Below are 15,673 nucleotides of genomic sequence, written 5' to 3' on the forward strand. Positions count from 1 at the left end.
GCAAACGTACTGCACTTGCACGTCCAAGCCACCGTACCTACGGGTAACGGAAAACATTGAAAACATGCCTGACGGTTGAACTGGCGACCATTGTAGTCCTTAACGGATACCGCTTTGAAGAGGACTACATTTCCCAGTCCGCAGGAAGGACTTCCAAGTCAAGCGCACGAGCCTCGAGCCGCAATAGCGGCAGCTGGTGCAGCGGCAACCAACAAGCGAGCACTGAGCAGGGGACTTTGTCACCACCGCCGCGGCAGGCTTCCCCGAGAAAACCGCTCGGAAAAGTGGGGACGCAGCACACCAGACGGTCCCGGCTGGTGGGAGGGCTCAGTTGCCTTTGCGCGAACTTACCAGGATTCCCAAAGTCCCCTTTTTTTACCCGATAAAGACGGTCCCCCCCCCCCCCCTTCAAGTTGTACCGAAACGGAGTTCTCTCATTCAGGATGTCGGACTGAGACAAAGGGTCTGGGGGGCATTCCTGTCGGAGTGGTAAGTGGCACATTGAAAAAGCTGGGATATGGAAAGTTTTCCTGTTTTATGTATTAAAGAATTTAAATGGAATTTCACGACGTGCTCCTTTTCTCGACGCTCTTTTATTATTATTTTTTTTTTTTACCGAGTGTTGTGAGCTCTTTAACTTGTGTGTAGCTTGTCTTGCTGCTAACATGTTGGAATCGGGGGGTGGGGGGGGGGGGTAAACGTGGATGTAATTTGTAGTTTATTTTACTACTATTAAAATGGTTCAGAAAACGTCTGTTCTGGATTTGACCGGGAACGTGCTCGAGGTATTTAAATTCTTCAGCATTGGAAATGGCTTCACACCTATCTCGAATATGAACTTTTTAGATTAGGATGGTTTGAAATGTCATAAAAATAACTTTTGTGAGTCACTATATTGAGAGGCGGAAGAGTGGTATCATAACCCATGTCACCTTGAGAATTCAGATTTTGGAACATGTGTCTCAGCAGGTACTAGCAGATTCTGGAAGTCAACTCTGGATGGGAAAAGATGGACAGGGAGTCGCAATGGTGGAAAGGACAGCTCGCTGCAGACATCCATCAGTCCCTCCGCATCAAGGTGAGTTCACCTTGCCACCAACTGTTACGCTGTTGACGGCATAAACAGTAAAAGCAGTTAAAAAAAAATAATCATGCTTTTACTAGTTGTGGACAGTCAGGAGCACACTATCAGAAGCACTGACTTCTTACACTTACAACCAACATTCGATCCATGAATTTGAATGAATTTCTCACCAACAGACAATTCTCTTCATTTTATATTTCTCTTAGCTGCACTGCTTCCAGTACATGTATATGAGTGTTGGATTTTTTTTCCAATCACATCTCAGCTTCTACCACCTATTTGTGTGCCCTGTCAAGATAATCTGCCCAAGGGCCAGTGTAACCTTTAACTTTATTGGCAATGGGACTGTGATTCTGAACTGCTTCAGCTGTATTGATGGTTTCTATATTGTATTTGTGATGTGATCGTGGTGAGAGGTGAGTTAAGTTGGGTAAATCTGAACTGAAGGACTATTTTACTGAATTAATGGTACTACACCTGATTTGAATTGTGCTTTTCTTGCTGTTCTCCCCTTTAAAGATTTGTTAGCGTTGGAAAAGAGGTTCATGTTTGATTTAAAAAAAAAAAAAATGTTAAAAGCAGTCATGGAACAAATTGTGTTGTTCTACTTTAACATAGCAAGAAAAATGTTGGGCTATGTCCCCCTTGTCTATTTAAATACATGTTTTTCTCCTTTTTTTTTTTCATTATTTTTTTTCTTGTATTAACTGTATACAATCCCCTTCAATGGTATTTGTATTCCAAAGTCAGTTCCTTTGTTTTTATTGTATACTGAAGACATTTGGGTTTCAGATGAAAATATGAATATGAGAGATAAGATCAGAATTCCAGCTATTATTTCATCTTCAGGCAGTAAAATGCATGATCTGTTGGGTTAAGGTCTGGTGATTCTCTTGCTCAGTTTAAGACCTTCCACTCTTTCCTCCTGATGATGTCCTTTGTTGTATTGGCAGTGTGTTTTGGGTCATTGCCCTGTTTCATAATGAAGCTTCTCTTGATTAAGTTGGATCCAATTTTCGGTATAAATTGTCATGGTTTTGTAGACTTGAGAATTTACTTTGTGCTACCCTCATGAGTGAGATCATCACTAAAGACTAGTGAGTCCATTCGAGAAGCAACCATTCAAGTCATGATTTTAGTTACACCATGCTTTACAGATGAGCTTGTGTATTTTGGATGATAATCAGATTCTTCCTTTTTTGATACTTTGGCCTTTCCACCACTTTGGTAGCGGTTAATCATGGTTTCATCAGTGCATAAGACTTTGTTCCAAAACTTCTGTGGCTCATCTCTGTACTTCTTTGCAAAATTCAAGCTTTCCGGTTCTTTTTGCATCTTGTCATATGTCTGTAAACAAGCACTTTCTGTTCAAACAATCAGTCTAAAAGGCAACATCTGAGTAACAGGAAACACCCATCAGTCGTGTTCCAATACATTTGCTCAATTAAAAAGTGCACGGCAAAAACAAAGGCATTGACCTTAGTGTTCCAATACTTTTGGGAAGTAAACGTAATTTTATTTATTTTCTTTATTCCTCTAAAGCACAGGTGCCAAACTCGAGGCCTGTTAAATATATTGTGGTCCGCTAAAGCAAATCATGTTTGTCTTTTTGTTTCTTACTAAAAATCTGTTCAATTATAAAAACAGATTTTCGAATTAGTTATCTATCAATTGTTGTTGTATCTACAATCATATGATGAGTCAGTTATATTTACAATGTATGGTTTCACAGTCGCGGTATGGTGAAAGACTGGTTAGCACATCCACTTCACAGTTTTGAGGACCCAGGTTCAAATCCAGCCTAGCTTGTGTGGCGTTTGCATGTTCTTGTTGTGTCCGCTTCGGTTTTTTCCGGGTACTCCTGTTTTCTCGCACATCCCCAAAACATGCATGCTAGGTTGATTGAAAACTTTAAATTGTCTGAGGGTATGAATGTTAGTGTGAATGGTCGTTTGTTTATATTGACCATGTGATTGGTTGTTAACCAATTCGTGGTTTCCCCACCTCTTGCCCGCAGTTAGTTGAGGGTAGGCCTCCAGCATATCCGCGACCTTAGTAAGGGAGGGTAAACTGTATGGAATATGGATGGATGGATGGATGGGTTTCACAATCATAAAGGTCCCCAAGGTAAACCATAACTACAATGTGGCCTGTGACAAAAATGAATTGAATGAATTATCAAAAGAACTTTTTGTTGTCTCTATGAAAGTGCAGTATAAAAAATATAATTTACTTACATAAAGCTGGAAGTAACAACATGGCCAAAGGAAAAAAAAGTTATTTTATTTATTTATTTTTACATTTTGTCCACAAGTAGTCATACTTTACATACAGTGTGAACAATGCAGGTATACCACTGTTGTAAATGTGTAGTTAATTACAACATGTTGGATTGTGATCGAATTTGCAAGGTTCCCTTATAATTGTACAAAAGATTGATGTAAGTTCTTTTAATTAAAAAAAGAAAAATAACTTTTCAAAATACCTGTATGTATTTTTAAAAAGAAAACCCAAGATTTTTCATTCATATTGTAACCACTCCTTTTGCAACATGATTACCCATCCATCTAAAAGATACCTATCCAAGAAAAAAAAGTTTGAAATTTGGCCAGGAATTGAATAATTTGGGCTTTCATTTATATTTCTAAAATAAAACAATTCTTAACGATACTGTATGCAGAAAAACGACTGGAACTCAGGAATGTGTGGATGATTTTAATTCATGTCTCACATTTACTGAGACAGCATTGAGAAAATATTACATCCCATATCCTAAAGTCAAACTTATTTTATTTTAGGAAAATATGGGATTTTTCAAATGTATTATAGTAATTGATAGGTCCGTTCGTTTACACAACGGCGTTTTTGCAGCCTTAAAAAACAAACTCCGATGACTGGTTAAAAATACAGCAGTAACATTTGACAATCATTGTGTTTTTTTTTTTTGTTTTTGTTTTTGTTTTTGTTTTTTTTGCTCGAAAGAGTAGCCTCTAAAATGGAGAAAAATATTAAATCTTTAGCCAGTGCTTGTTTGAGTACTTCACTGTCAAAACACAGTGCTTGAGGTGTAATAGCGCCTATACAGGGGCGCTCAATGCGCCGATCGCAATCGACCAGTTCATCGCCGAGGCAGTTTTGGTCGATCGTGTGATGGCGTGCCAAAAAAAAAAAAAGACATCAGCCCATCATCCATCTTGTCGCTTGATTCAGGTGTGGCCAATGCGTCGATCGCGTTCACATAAACGCGTGTGTCTTAAGATGGCCTCCTATTTACTATTGCTCTCTTGCTTTCTCCATGGCAGTCGTGGCGATCGAGAGAGGCTGACTGCTTGAAAATCTTGAATCTTGGGGTAATAGTCTGTGCATCCCTGGCCTATAACTAGGCATGTAACGATTAATTCATTACAACTATGTTTTGTTTACCTGTGATCAAGCTATGGTAGATAGATCTTTGCTGGGCAGGTTAGCCTTCATTGACATTATTTTAAGAGGTAATCAAACGATTGTGTAGATATTAGAAAATTAAGGATTGGATTTATGGACTGCAAACTTAAATGGCGGTGTGTATCCTAGTATTTTCAAAGAACCACACTTGTAATTTCTTAGTTTTTCCAGTGAGCACATAGCAGTAAGCACAACGGTATTTTCTTTTTTTGTCTGTTTTATTACTTGTTTCCTATACATGTACTGTATGTGGTTAGGGTTAGCCACACTGTATGTGTGCGTGTGTGTCTGATGGATGGCAGTGGAGAAGGCAGCGAACAAGACATTATTAGTATGGATGCTCTTGTGTATGTGACTCGTCTCGACATGCACGTTCAGGCGAGGTCAGTTTCGCTCACTAGCCGCTAACATAGATGTTTGGGATAAACACATCGCTCAGCAGAGTTGAGTGTAAACGTGAATGTGATTGTCTGAAAATGTGTAGTTTAGAAATGGTGAGAGCATTGCTGAAAGAAAAGTGCAAAGTTTGGACGTCTAATATTCGTAGCTTCTGAAAGAATCACAGCATGGGTACGAGGAGGATGAACTGGGTCCAACAAAAGAGTAGAATGAGCGAATCCGTTAACTAATGGATGTTTTTTTCCTCAAGCCTTACTTCATTGTGTTACAAAAAGTAGCTTCGTTACTTGTTTCATAGCTCACTATGAATTAAATCTCATTGTTTTTTTTCGAGCCATTCTTATTTGACTGTTAAAAACGGCAACTCTCGACCTGCCAGGGAATCCTCACAGTAGAGACATTTTTCCAAAGGGCATCTCATAATTATAACACCAATCAAGCATCTCTTTCTGAGGAAAAAAAAATGGCCTAGGTAGTAAAATCATAGCTGACTAATTTTATCTGATTCCTTTACAACGAACAACAGGAATTTAGGAAACTTCACCTGTACTGTCCATTTATTTGAGTCACACTGGTTTAATTTTTGGCTAAAAAGCTACTGAATAGAGTTCCTCTGACTCGTACCGTTCCATATGAACCAAGATCCATCCAAGAATCAAATTGGCAACCACGAATTGTGATGAGAATTGAATTGTTGGAGAAATTAATCGTTACACCTCTACCAATAATTGTACTGTAGAAAAAAAAGTTAACTACATTGATACTGGTTCCGGCGGCATGGAGGACAAACAAGTTAGCACATCTGCCTCACAGTTATGAGGACCCGGGTTCCAATCCAGCCTTGCCTGTGCAGGTTTTCTCCAGATACTCCGGTTTCTTCTCACATCTCAAAGACATGGATGTTCATGCCCTACGATTAGCTGGCCAACAAGTTCAGGGTGTATGTCACCTCTCGCTTAGAGTTGACTGGGATAGGCTCCAGCACCCCTGTTACCCTAGTGAGCATAAGTGGTACAGGAAATGAATGAATGATGCCTCCATTGTGACTCATCAGTTTTCATTTTCAAATCACTTTTAAGCCTATGAAGGCTTAAAACAAGAAAACTCTTCAACTAGGATGAAGTTTGTGCACATTGACATCTCCTGGCCTGGCATGGATATTGCTATGTTTTTAGCTCTTTATGTAGACCCTTGTCAATGTTGTTTGTATGTAAAACCCTTCAAAAACATGAGATTCTCCTTTTTGTTTTTCTTTACACTGAGATGTTGGTATTTTGTCATAATATGGATTATAAAAATTGCTACATTTGCTGGTGCACAAAGTTCTACTCTCTGGGGGAATTGTAGTAGACAGTCAACGTTTGTAAATAACTAAGAGTGTGTGATAGACAATGACCAAATCACCCCTTATTTCACTACTGATGTCTACTTGGTGAGCTTCAATGACATTTGCTGGAGTCTTAATGCCTTGATGTGGAAGATAGTGGCATTGTGGAGCATGTGGCAAATTATCAGACATGCAAATCAGCCAGAGGCAGCTGTGGAATCCTTAATTATGGTGCAGGTCCCCCACTAAAGGACCTCTACTCTACCACCCCCCCCCCCCCCCCCCCGAGTCCCAGCTCTTAAGAACCCCCCCTTCCCTGTTCATACACACCCCAGTTCTCCTGCAGCCCTCATAGCCTCAGACAGACAGACAGATGGACTGGAGGCAGGGGTTGAGGCAGTGGGAGGAGTGTTTGTGGCAGACTGGATGGTATGGTTGATTCTGGCACAGGGGGTGGAGTTGCTTTATATGGATTTGGGGATGACTGTTTGTTTTGGATTCCATTTAAGAGTTACTCTGAGGACGTGAGTTTTTTTAAATGGTATTCACAATAATTGACATTTCATGTGATCCAAAAACTCCACTTTGTCCTCATAGCAATTCATGTTCTGCACAATGTAAACTTTAGCCTAATACAAGCTTACGCCGAAAGCTGTCCCAATGTTATTTTTAGCATCTAACAACTCTTCAGAATATTCAAATAAGTTTACTCTGTCAACACCCACTCTCCTAATAAACCAAAATCAAAAGCCTTTGTTTATACTCAGCTTCTCAGAGAGCAAAACATTTTTGAAGGGGGGGGGGGGTGTGAGATGCCAAAACATGACCCTTGAGCTCTCTTAGTTTTATTTTTTTCTATGTCTGAGTAAGGAGAGGTAGAGGCCCATATAATGCCAATTCTACCGAGGATCTTCCTTCCAAACACATGTGGCTAATTGAACATGAATAGGAGATGTGCAAGGGGTGAAACATAATCTAATCCATTCCTCCATCTCTGAGAGGGACTACCCCCCCCAGACACCAATACCCATGTCTTCAGTGACCCAAATTAGTTCCTTTCATCTGCAAGGAAGGAGAAATCAAATATATATTGAAATAATTTAACACCATAAATAAGATAATTGAGTTTGAAGTGTTTTAGCACCACAGCACCTTTCCCGACACCCGTTAACCCGGTCACCCGCAGTAGACGTGTGCAAGTCACTCTTATGGAGTTTACTAGTCCCCCACCACTGCTTCCTGTATACCCTGCTAACTCCACCACAAGCAATTTACATGTTCTTTCCCTTTCTTTTCCAGGAGCTGAAATTACCCGTCTACCGAGCCCATTCGCCGCAGATTGGCATGCGTCGCTACTTTGCAGACTTATTGGCCATCCTAAGTAATCGGTACCAGTTATGTCCTACGGCACGCCACCTGGCCGTCTACCTGCTCGACCTATTCATGGACCACTATGATGTGGCACTCAAGCAGCTCTATGTCATTGCCCTCTCCTGCCTGCTCTTAGCCAGTAAGTCCAACCACACGCCTGTCATCCATATACAATGTTACTCGCTATATTGTGTGATTCATCGTTCATGACCCTCACATGGTATACTTGGTATGGACGCCAGTGCACTTTTTAGTCACGCTTTAAAGACTGGGTGAACAGTATATACCTTGAACAAACTCACCCCGAAGCTGCCATTGCCCAAAGGTCATGCCCAGACGCTTGCACTAGCAGCGTGACAGGATTTCCCAAACATGACACTGTTAAAATGCTAAATCTGGTTGGCCACTTCCACTTGATTACTAGACAACAAGAATTTTGAAAATTCAGTGACAGGTTCCAGCGAAATCTACTTTTATTTGTGTTTGCCTTTTGGGGAAATTTTTTATGAGATACTTCTACAGAAAATCTGGTGGAAAAAAGCGGCTTCAACTTAGTGTAAAACTGTGTACAGTAACTTGATTATTTTTCATCATATCTCTTTTCCGATTAGCTGACAAAAAAAACCCATCTACTGACAAGCTCATAAGTCGATGTGTCAAAATTACCCTCGTGGTTCAAATGGTGGCACTTGTCCAAAAACTAAATTTAAATGGCTTAAATGGAACATGATTCATGAGAAGAGCAGTGTGGGCAGTAGGTCACATACTTTATCATAGCAATCAAATAATTTTTTAAATTAATTAGTTTCCGAGCAGGGTTGTCTATCTATTTTTTTTCCCCGTGGGCCAAATTGTATTAATGTTTTCCCTCGGAGGACCATAAGTGTAAACCCATACACTGAACCTGTAACTGAATCATCACCTCATGTAGGTACATACACAAAAACGACTGATGGATAACTACTTTTGAAATCAGAACCCCATAAAAAAAGTACAGTATTACATTTCTTTTAAAATGACGGTGGTAAAAAGTGCTTGCAATTTCATCCATCCATTTTCTGAGCTGCTTATCCTCACAAGGGTTGCGGGAGTGCTGAAGCCTATCCCAGGTATCTGCGTGTTCGAGATGGGGTACACCCTGAACTGGTTGCGAGCAAATCGCTGGGCACATAGACACAAACAACAATTCGCTCTCACAATCACACTTACTGGCAATTTAGAGTCTCCAATTGATGCGTTTTATTAGTTATGTGGGAGGAAACCAGAGTGCCCGGAGAAAACTCACACGGGCACGGAAGAACATGAAAACTCCACAAAGGCGGGGCCGGGATTTGACTCCTATTCCTCAGAACAGTGAAGCCAACGGTCTCACCAGATGTGTCATTGTACCGCCCTGCTTGCAATTTGTCAGCATTATTAAGTGAAGACAGTTTGCAGTTTTGTCTTTTTTTATTTTTTTATTTTTTAGGAAGAAACATAAAACCAGCACACATCATTTGCATTTGCTGGCCACATAAAATGATGTGGCCAACCAGATCTGGTCCCTGGACCAGGAGTTTGACATCTGTGATTGTGAAAATTTGAGAGGGATTTGAAAATGCTCATTCAATGTATTTAATTTTTTTGTTTAAATTTTCTAAACTTAAATTCTATAAATATGGCGGCTACTTGTCATGTTGCTACTATTGGTACAAAAATCATGGAGGTCACTTTATGTTATGTGATGAAGTGCCTGCATGTTTTTTTTCCCCTGAGTGTGTTGGGTACATTTTTGCCACCGCTAGCGTGATGGGTAATTAGACTAATGATGGTGTTGAAAGTGGAAGGCTGGAAAGAGGCCCACTCACTTGGGAGGCTGTTTGTGTGTGAGCGAGTATGATGATGTTAAGGCCAGGCTTTGCAAGCATAGTTGCCTTTTTGGTAGGACGGATGATAATATGAGAGAGCTTGCATTTAAAAGAAATGCTTTGAGATGGATAGTTGTCAAACCAACCTAGATAGAGCTTATCACTGCATTATGCAATTGAGTAATCTTTCTTCGGAAAGAATGTTGCTTGTATGTTAGTCATGGAGCTGTTCTCCTCTGTGCGCCACTGCCTTCTCCAGGTAGTCCATGCTATGATTGATGAAGTGGGTTATCTTCACTTTTTATTTGTCCTGAGGTTGCCTTGGAATCTGGCCGAGTAATCGAACTGCCTCCCTTGGCCCAACTGCCTTTGACAAGCACATTCATTCAGTCTTAAAAATGTTCTGGTTAATTAATCCCTCCCTCCTTTTGCCTCTCAGTAGTCACAGTTGAATCCTGTTACTACATTGTTTCTTTCTGGGTGGACGTTTAATGGATGATCTTCTTTTGCTGTAGTAAGATTATAGGTGGATTTTCAAGACCCTCTGGGAATAAGTGACGATAGGATGCATTTATTTAGGACCTTGCAGTTTTCCTCCAATCTCCTTGAGGAATGTTATGTTATTTCTTATCTTAACGGCTGTGATGTCCTGGAATGATCGTACATACAGATTATATGTATATGGCTCTGTGTCTGAAAGATATGAAATAGTACAAAGACTACATGTCTACAGACATTATAAATGACTCTGACAGAGATGTTGCAGTTTATTATTGTGGTTTTAGTTTGCAGTGGCGTCGATCTGTCCCACATTGTTGTGAATGCTCTTTCCAAAATACCGCCGCCTGAAAGCAGATGAATGTTAAGACAATCCTTTTATCGATCCCCAGAGGGGAAATTATCAGTTACAAGCAGTAATTACTAAAATACTAAAAACGGCCACAATTATAAATGATAAAATTACTACCTCTCCGGTAGTCTCAATAATACGAAACAATACTGTTGTCTTAAAGCCAGATATGTTAATGCAGCTTTAGTATTAAACCATACCTCTTTTGTTTTCTGATGGCAGTGTTTTTTTGTCTCACTGAACCTGATTACTGAATAGCAAACAAAACAAGAATATCCTTTGAAACTCTGGGAAATTGTCTATATACATTTCACCTCCACAGGCGTCTGAGCCCCGGGGTGGGGAGGAACTGAGGGCTGAGGGGCACCTGCCATATGCTCTCCAAGTCAAGCCTCAAACAAAAGCCTGTCAATGCAAGCAGGACATGCAGCCAGAGCGTTCTCAGAGAGGGGGAGGGGAATGCAGACTGAGAGGATGAGGTTGTGTGCTTATGTGGAGACATAAGCTAACATTGCTAAATGACATTGGTTGTCAGAACAACCTTTTATTGAACCTATTTATATTTTCAGCCTGATCACCCAATCAAGAGGCACGTACAAGTAAAATTCCTCAGACACTTTATTGAACTAGCTGGTCTCTTGTGCTGTCCTTTTACCATTCACTACTAGGTCTGTTTCCACTTGTTTCTCTCACCTTGTCTTGGACAGGCAAAGCTGGCCAGTTCTGGGACAAGGAAGCCAGTAAAAGCAGCCCACCATCCCTGGGGCGTGGGAAATTAGTGTAGTACTACATCAAAGGCAGGTCAGCGGCTGATGTTAAACAGGGGGCTGCGAAGTAGGATAAGTTGGAACTGAAACACCCAGCAGTGTCTCCCAAAATGTATGTCAGATGGAAACTACCTCCAAAGTTCTGAATCCAATTTGATAATAGCTCTGACACAGATGTTGAAATCGGGCTGTCCTATGAATTATTTAATTGCAACAATTTAATCTTGCAGAGTGCTTTTTAAGAATAAAAAACGTTTAGTGGTGTTTAAGGGACTTACTAACTCCGAATGCCATTTATATGCGTTGTGCCAGATCCAGAAACACACACACATGCAGTTTCTTAGCTTTTTCCTGGCCACTTCACTGGCCATTAGCATCAAAGGTCAAGGGTCGACTTGGACCTGCATTGTGAGAGCCGCCACAGCCAGGGGTGGCAACAAGAAGATTCTATGATGGAGCTGTGAGCAATTTCACACTCCTGATGAAAGATGAGGCAGCAAGTAAAGGGACTAAAGAGGATGAAGGAAATTCCTCCATCGACATCAACATAAAGGAAAAGAGAATGAAGCCCACAATGAAGATTTCTTGGAAAATGTGTTTCTATTTAAATTCATGGTTCTCATGAAGGCATCCTTCATGAAGCACATGAATATTAAAATTAATTCGTCACCCTTCAACACAAAGTCAATTTTCTTGTCAGATTTATTTACACTATTATCAACTCCTTTGTATGGGGGCCTTCTGCACTGTTAATGTACCGTGCTTAACAGCTAGTACATACTACACATCAACAGATTAGTTTGCAGTGCTTGCTCTTGGAATCAATATTTTTTTCATGGCATCTAGTTTATTTCGGCTTGTCCCGTCAGGGGTCGGCATAGCGTGACATCTCACAGGCATGAGTATTTCACGGAAACGATCGTTCCGTTACCCAGCCTGAGAAAACACGGAACCGAAAGTCCGTTTCCCAGATCTCAGGGCTTACTTTTAATAAAATTCTCCCATGTGTGGAATGTAAAACAAGTTCTCAACGAAATACAACAATCTGTATAAAACGAACCAACATGAAGCCCTTTATTTTTAATGATTAAAACGGCCAGCTTTGTCAGTGTGGTTTACAAACAGCACCAGTCTCTTATTCTGAAGTACATGTAAAAACCGGTTCCCATGAGCATTATCAATGGGAACGGAAAAATCGTTTCCCACCGTTTCCCAGGGCAAAAATCAACGGAACGGAAAGATCGGTTACCATACTTGCCGAAATCCTCATGCTTGATCTCAGATGAAAGGAATGATCGATTCAGGGATGAGAATTTTCCGCCGATCGGCAGATTTCCGACTTTTTCAGACCAAAATGACCATTCTCGAGATAAGCGCAAATCCGTTGAGAAAATTTCAGGGGTGGGGGGGGGGAGCAGAGTATCATGCGCCTCCCTCTCGGTGGTGGGCTACGAGCTGCAAGTTCAGCTTAGTGCTAGCACAAGCGCGACTATCATTTGCCGTTCTAACTTGCTCGGTAGTGTAAATATTTGCATTTTGCGACATAAACATTAAAACTTGTTTGCGGCAGATTACTCGATTGGACAACAGAGTTATACAGTATAACGATCCAATCGTGTTAGTGGTTAATCGAGTTTCACCATTGCCATGAACATGTGTTCTCGGTTCTCAGAAATCGCAGGGTAACTTGTTAGTTAGCCAAGTAATGGCGCGTGGGACTTAGATAACGCGAAGTATGCAACAGTGTGTTGAAAGTTTTACGATGGCGAAAGTGTTGGGAAAAAAAGGATGAAGATCGAGCGAGGGCAATTGACAAGGAAGCTGGAATCAAAAACTGTTTTAGATAGGCATGGCTGGAAAAGATCAGTGACATATGTAAATAATTGTATATAAACTATTCATTGAAATACTAAAAACTTTGAATCGATTAAATTCTTGAAGCGAAATATGGATAAAGCACCCAACAGCACATATGTGGTAAGGTAATTTTTATTCATATTGTTCTAAAAACTTATGCTTCATCTCTACACTATACTAATTCTATGAATAACTGACTGCATATGAAAAAGAACATATAATGGTGTATCCATATTAAACAGTGAAAGAGATTGAAAATTCATTCTGAAGTTTGGCAAATGGTGAAACTCTTATGTAATGTGCTTCAAATAGGTACAATAATTCAAGCATTGAAAAAATGAAACTGATATTTCAATTTTTGCTGTACTGGTAGAGCACCAAACAAGGGACATCTTTTCCACAAATACAGTTAAATTCAGTGTTGAAATTAATGGTTTTGGGACTAACAAATTGCTAAAATCGCTTAGCTTCCGGGGGCTTCGTCCCCTGGACACCGGACGGGGCGCTGCCCTTGCACCCCACTGAGAGCCTGTGGCCTGCAGACCCCCGGCTACTTTTCAGACTTTTTTCTCATTTGGCATTCTCATCCCTGTCGATTGCATAGGATATTTGTTAATGTGAAGACATCTGGGTTACAATAGTTTTGTATTTTCCATTATAGTTTTTTCAAATTCAGTTAGTTTTAGTTTTGATAGCATATTTTGTTTTAACCTTTTTTTTTCAAAAATGCTTTTTAAAATGTTATTAGTCTGAGGATTACTTTGTATTTTAATGGAGCTCAATGGGGAGCACAAGCCAATGCAAACTGTAGGGCGGTCCCAAGCCTGTATAGATGCAGAGGGTTTTATCAGGAAGGGTATCTGTCTTAAAACTTTGCCAAACAAATATGAATGCCCATAGAAAGTACCGGATCGGTCGAGGTCCCGGTGAACGTCTTCCACCGAAAGCACAGAACGTAGAATTGAATGTGTGGACTTTGAAAGTTGGGACTGATAGGAAAAACTCTGGAATTGGTTAGCATGATGATTAGAAGAAAGGTTGATATATTGTGTGTCCAAGAGACCAGGTGGAAAAACAGAACAGCTAGATGTTTAGGCGCAACGTTTGAATTATTTTACCATGGTGCAGAGGGGAAGAGGAAAGGAGTGGGGATTATTTTAAAGGAAGAGTTAGCTAAGAATGCCTTGGAGGTGAAAAGAGTGTCAGATCGAGTGATGAGGCTGAAACTTGAAATTAAGTGTCTTATTTATGAAACGATTAGTAGTTATGCTATCCTACAAGTAGGATGTGACCTAGAGTTGAAAGAGAAATTCTTGAAGGAGCAAAATGAAGTAGTACTGAGTATCCCAGACAGAAAGAGAGAGTCATGAATGGTGCAGATTGTAATGGACATGTTGGTGAAGGCGAAACAGAGGCGATGAAGTGATGGGTACGTTTGGCATCCAGGAAAGAAACTATGAGGTTCAGATAGCAGCTCACTTTGCAAAATTGACAGAAATGGCTGGAATGCACTTTTTCTTCCAAAAGAGGCAGGAACTTAGGGTGACCTAAAAGAGCAGAGGCAGAAGGACACAGGTGGTTTACATCTCGTCCAGAGGGTGTAAACTTAAGGTTACTGAAAGTCAGCATAGGATGGTGTTGTGTAAAATGACTCTGGAGGTGGGGAGGAAGATTAAGAAGACAAAGGCAGCCGGAGAACCATGTGGTTGACGCTGACAAAGGAAGAGTGTTGTGCGGCTTTTCCAGAAGAGGTGAGACAAGCTCTCGGTTGACAGCAGGCGCTTCTAGATGACTGGACCACTACAGCCAAGGCAATCTGAAAGACAGGCAGGAGATTACTTGGGATTTCTTCCGGTAAGAAAGCGGAGAAGGAGAGTTGGTGTTGAAACCTCAATGTACAAGAATTCATCGATGGAAAGAGATTATGTAAGAAGTAGGACATTGAGAGGACCAAGGATTGGAGGAAGGAATACCTTGAGATGTAACATAAGGCTTAGGTTGAGGTCGTGTATGGATATAGATGTTTTTTTTAGGAGGGAAGTTTGCACAAAAGCTGTTCTATGGAGTATTAGTCAACTTTGGCCTGTGTCAAGGTATTTTTTTTCTTTTTAAATTATATCTATTTTATTACAAACGATAGGAGGCCAAAAAGTGTACAATAGAAAGTTTCCCTTGCATTGGTTCTTCAGATGAATGAGACTGTGGCCATCTGGAGATTGCGGGTATTGATGGCTTTTTATTGCATCGTCTGTGTGGACATAGCAGTACGGCAGCAAACAGCTCCCTGCAACCAGAGGATATGAGGGTGACAGAATGTGACAAGTAGAACGACTGCTCCCGAGTGTTTCACAGTGCTTCCTGTTTTGGTGGAGAGACGCCATTACTGCCTCGCCACTAATTAGCCCCCTGGCCAGTTGAGCTGCAGTTCCCCCTCACCCAGACTACTCAGGCTCTCTCACCCACAGCACCCTACACTACCCCCCACTCAACAGTAGGTCAACGCTAAAATTCACACTTGCGAGGAAGGAGCACCGCACCATTAGACCCCTATCTCTCTGGTCTAGAGACTAGTTGGTGACCTGATGGTGACTTGACTAGCTGGTTCGTGAGGGAGTCATCATTACAAATGCTTTTGTTTTCAATTGAGACCTTTTTCACGACGACTGTATATCCTCATTATAGACAAAAACCTTAGCTTAATGTTACAAAACTTCAGTCAATTGTCAC

At 40.8% G+C, this 15,673-nt stretch overlaps 1 protein-coding gene across 2 annotated transcripts in view; it reads left to right on the forward strand.

The window, feature by feature from the left end:
* Positions 1–15,673, forward strand: part of ccnjl (cyclin J-like) — a 30,840-nt gene continuing 15,167 nt past the window's right edge. The window contains exons 1-3 of one of the 2 annotated variants that reach the window (XM_061834403.1): positions 1–489; positions 967–1,078; positions 7,554–7,764. In XM_061834403.1, coding sequence (XP_061690387.1) covers positions 1,010–1,078; positions 7,554–7,764 — 280 coding nt within the window. In that variant the 5' untranslated portion in view covers positions 1–489; positions 967–1,009. The remainder of the gene's footprint in view (positions 490–966; positions 1,079–7,553; positions 7,765–15,673) is intronic. The other variant, XM_061834404.1, reaches the window with a different exon arrangement.

This window comes from Syngnathoides biaculeatus, chromosome 11 (genome assembly GCF_019802595.1).
Source record: "Syngnathoides biaculeatus isolate LvHL_M chromosome 11, ASM1980259v1, whole genome shotgun sequence".
NCBI lineage: Eukaryota > Metazoa > Chordata > Actinopteri > Syngnathiformes > Syngnathidae > Syngnathoides > Syngnathoides biaculeatus.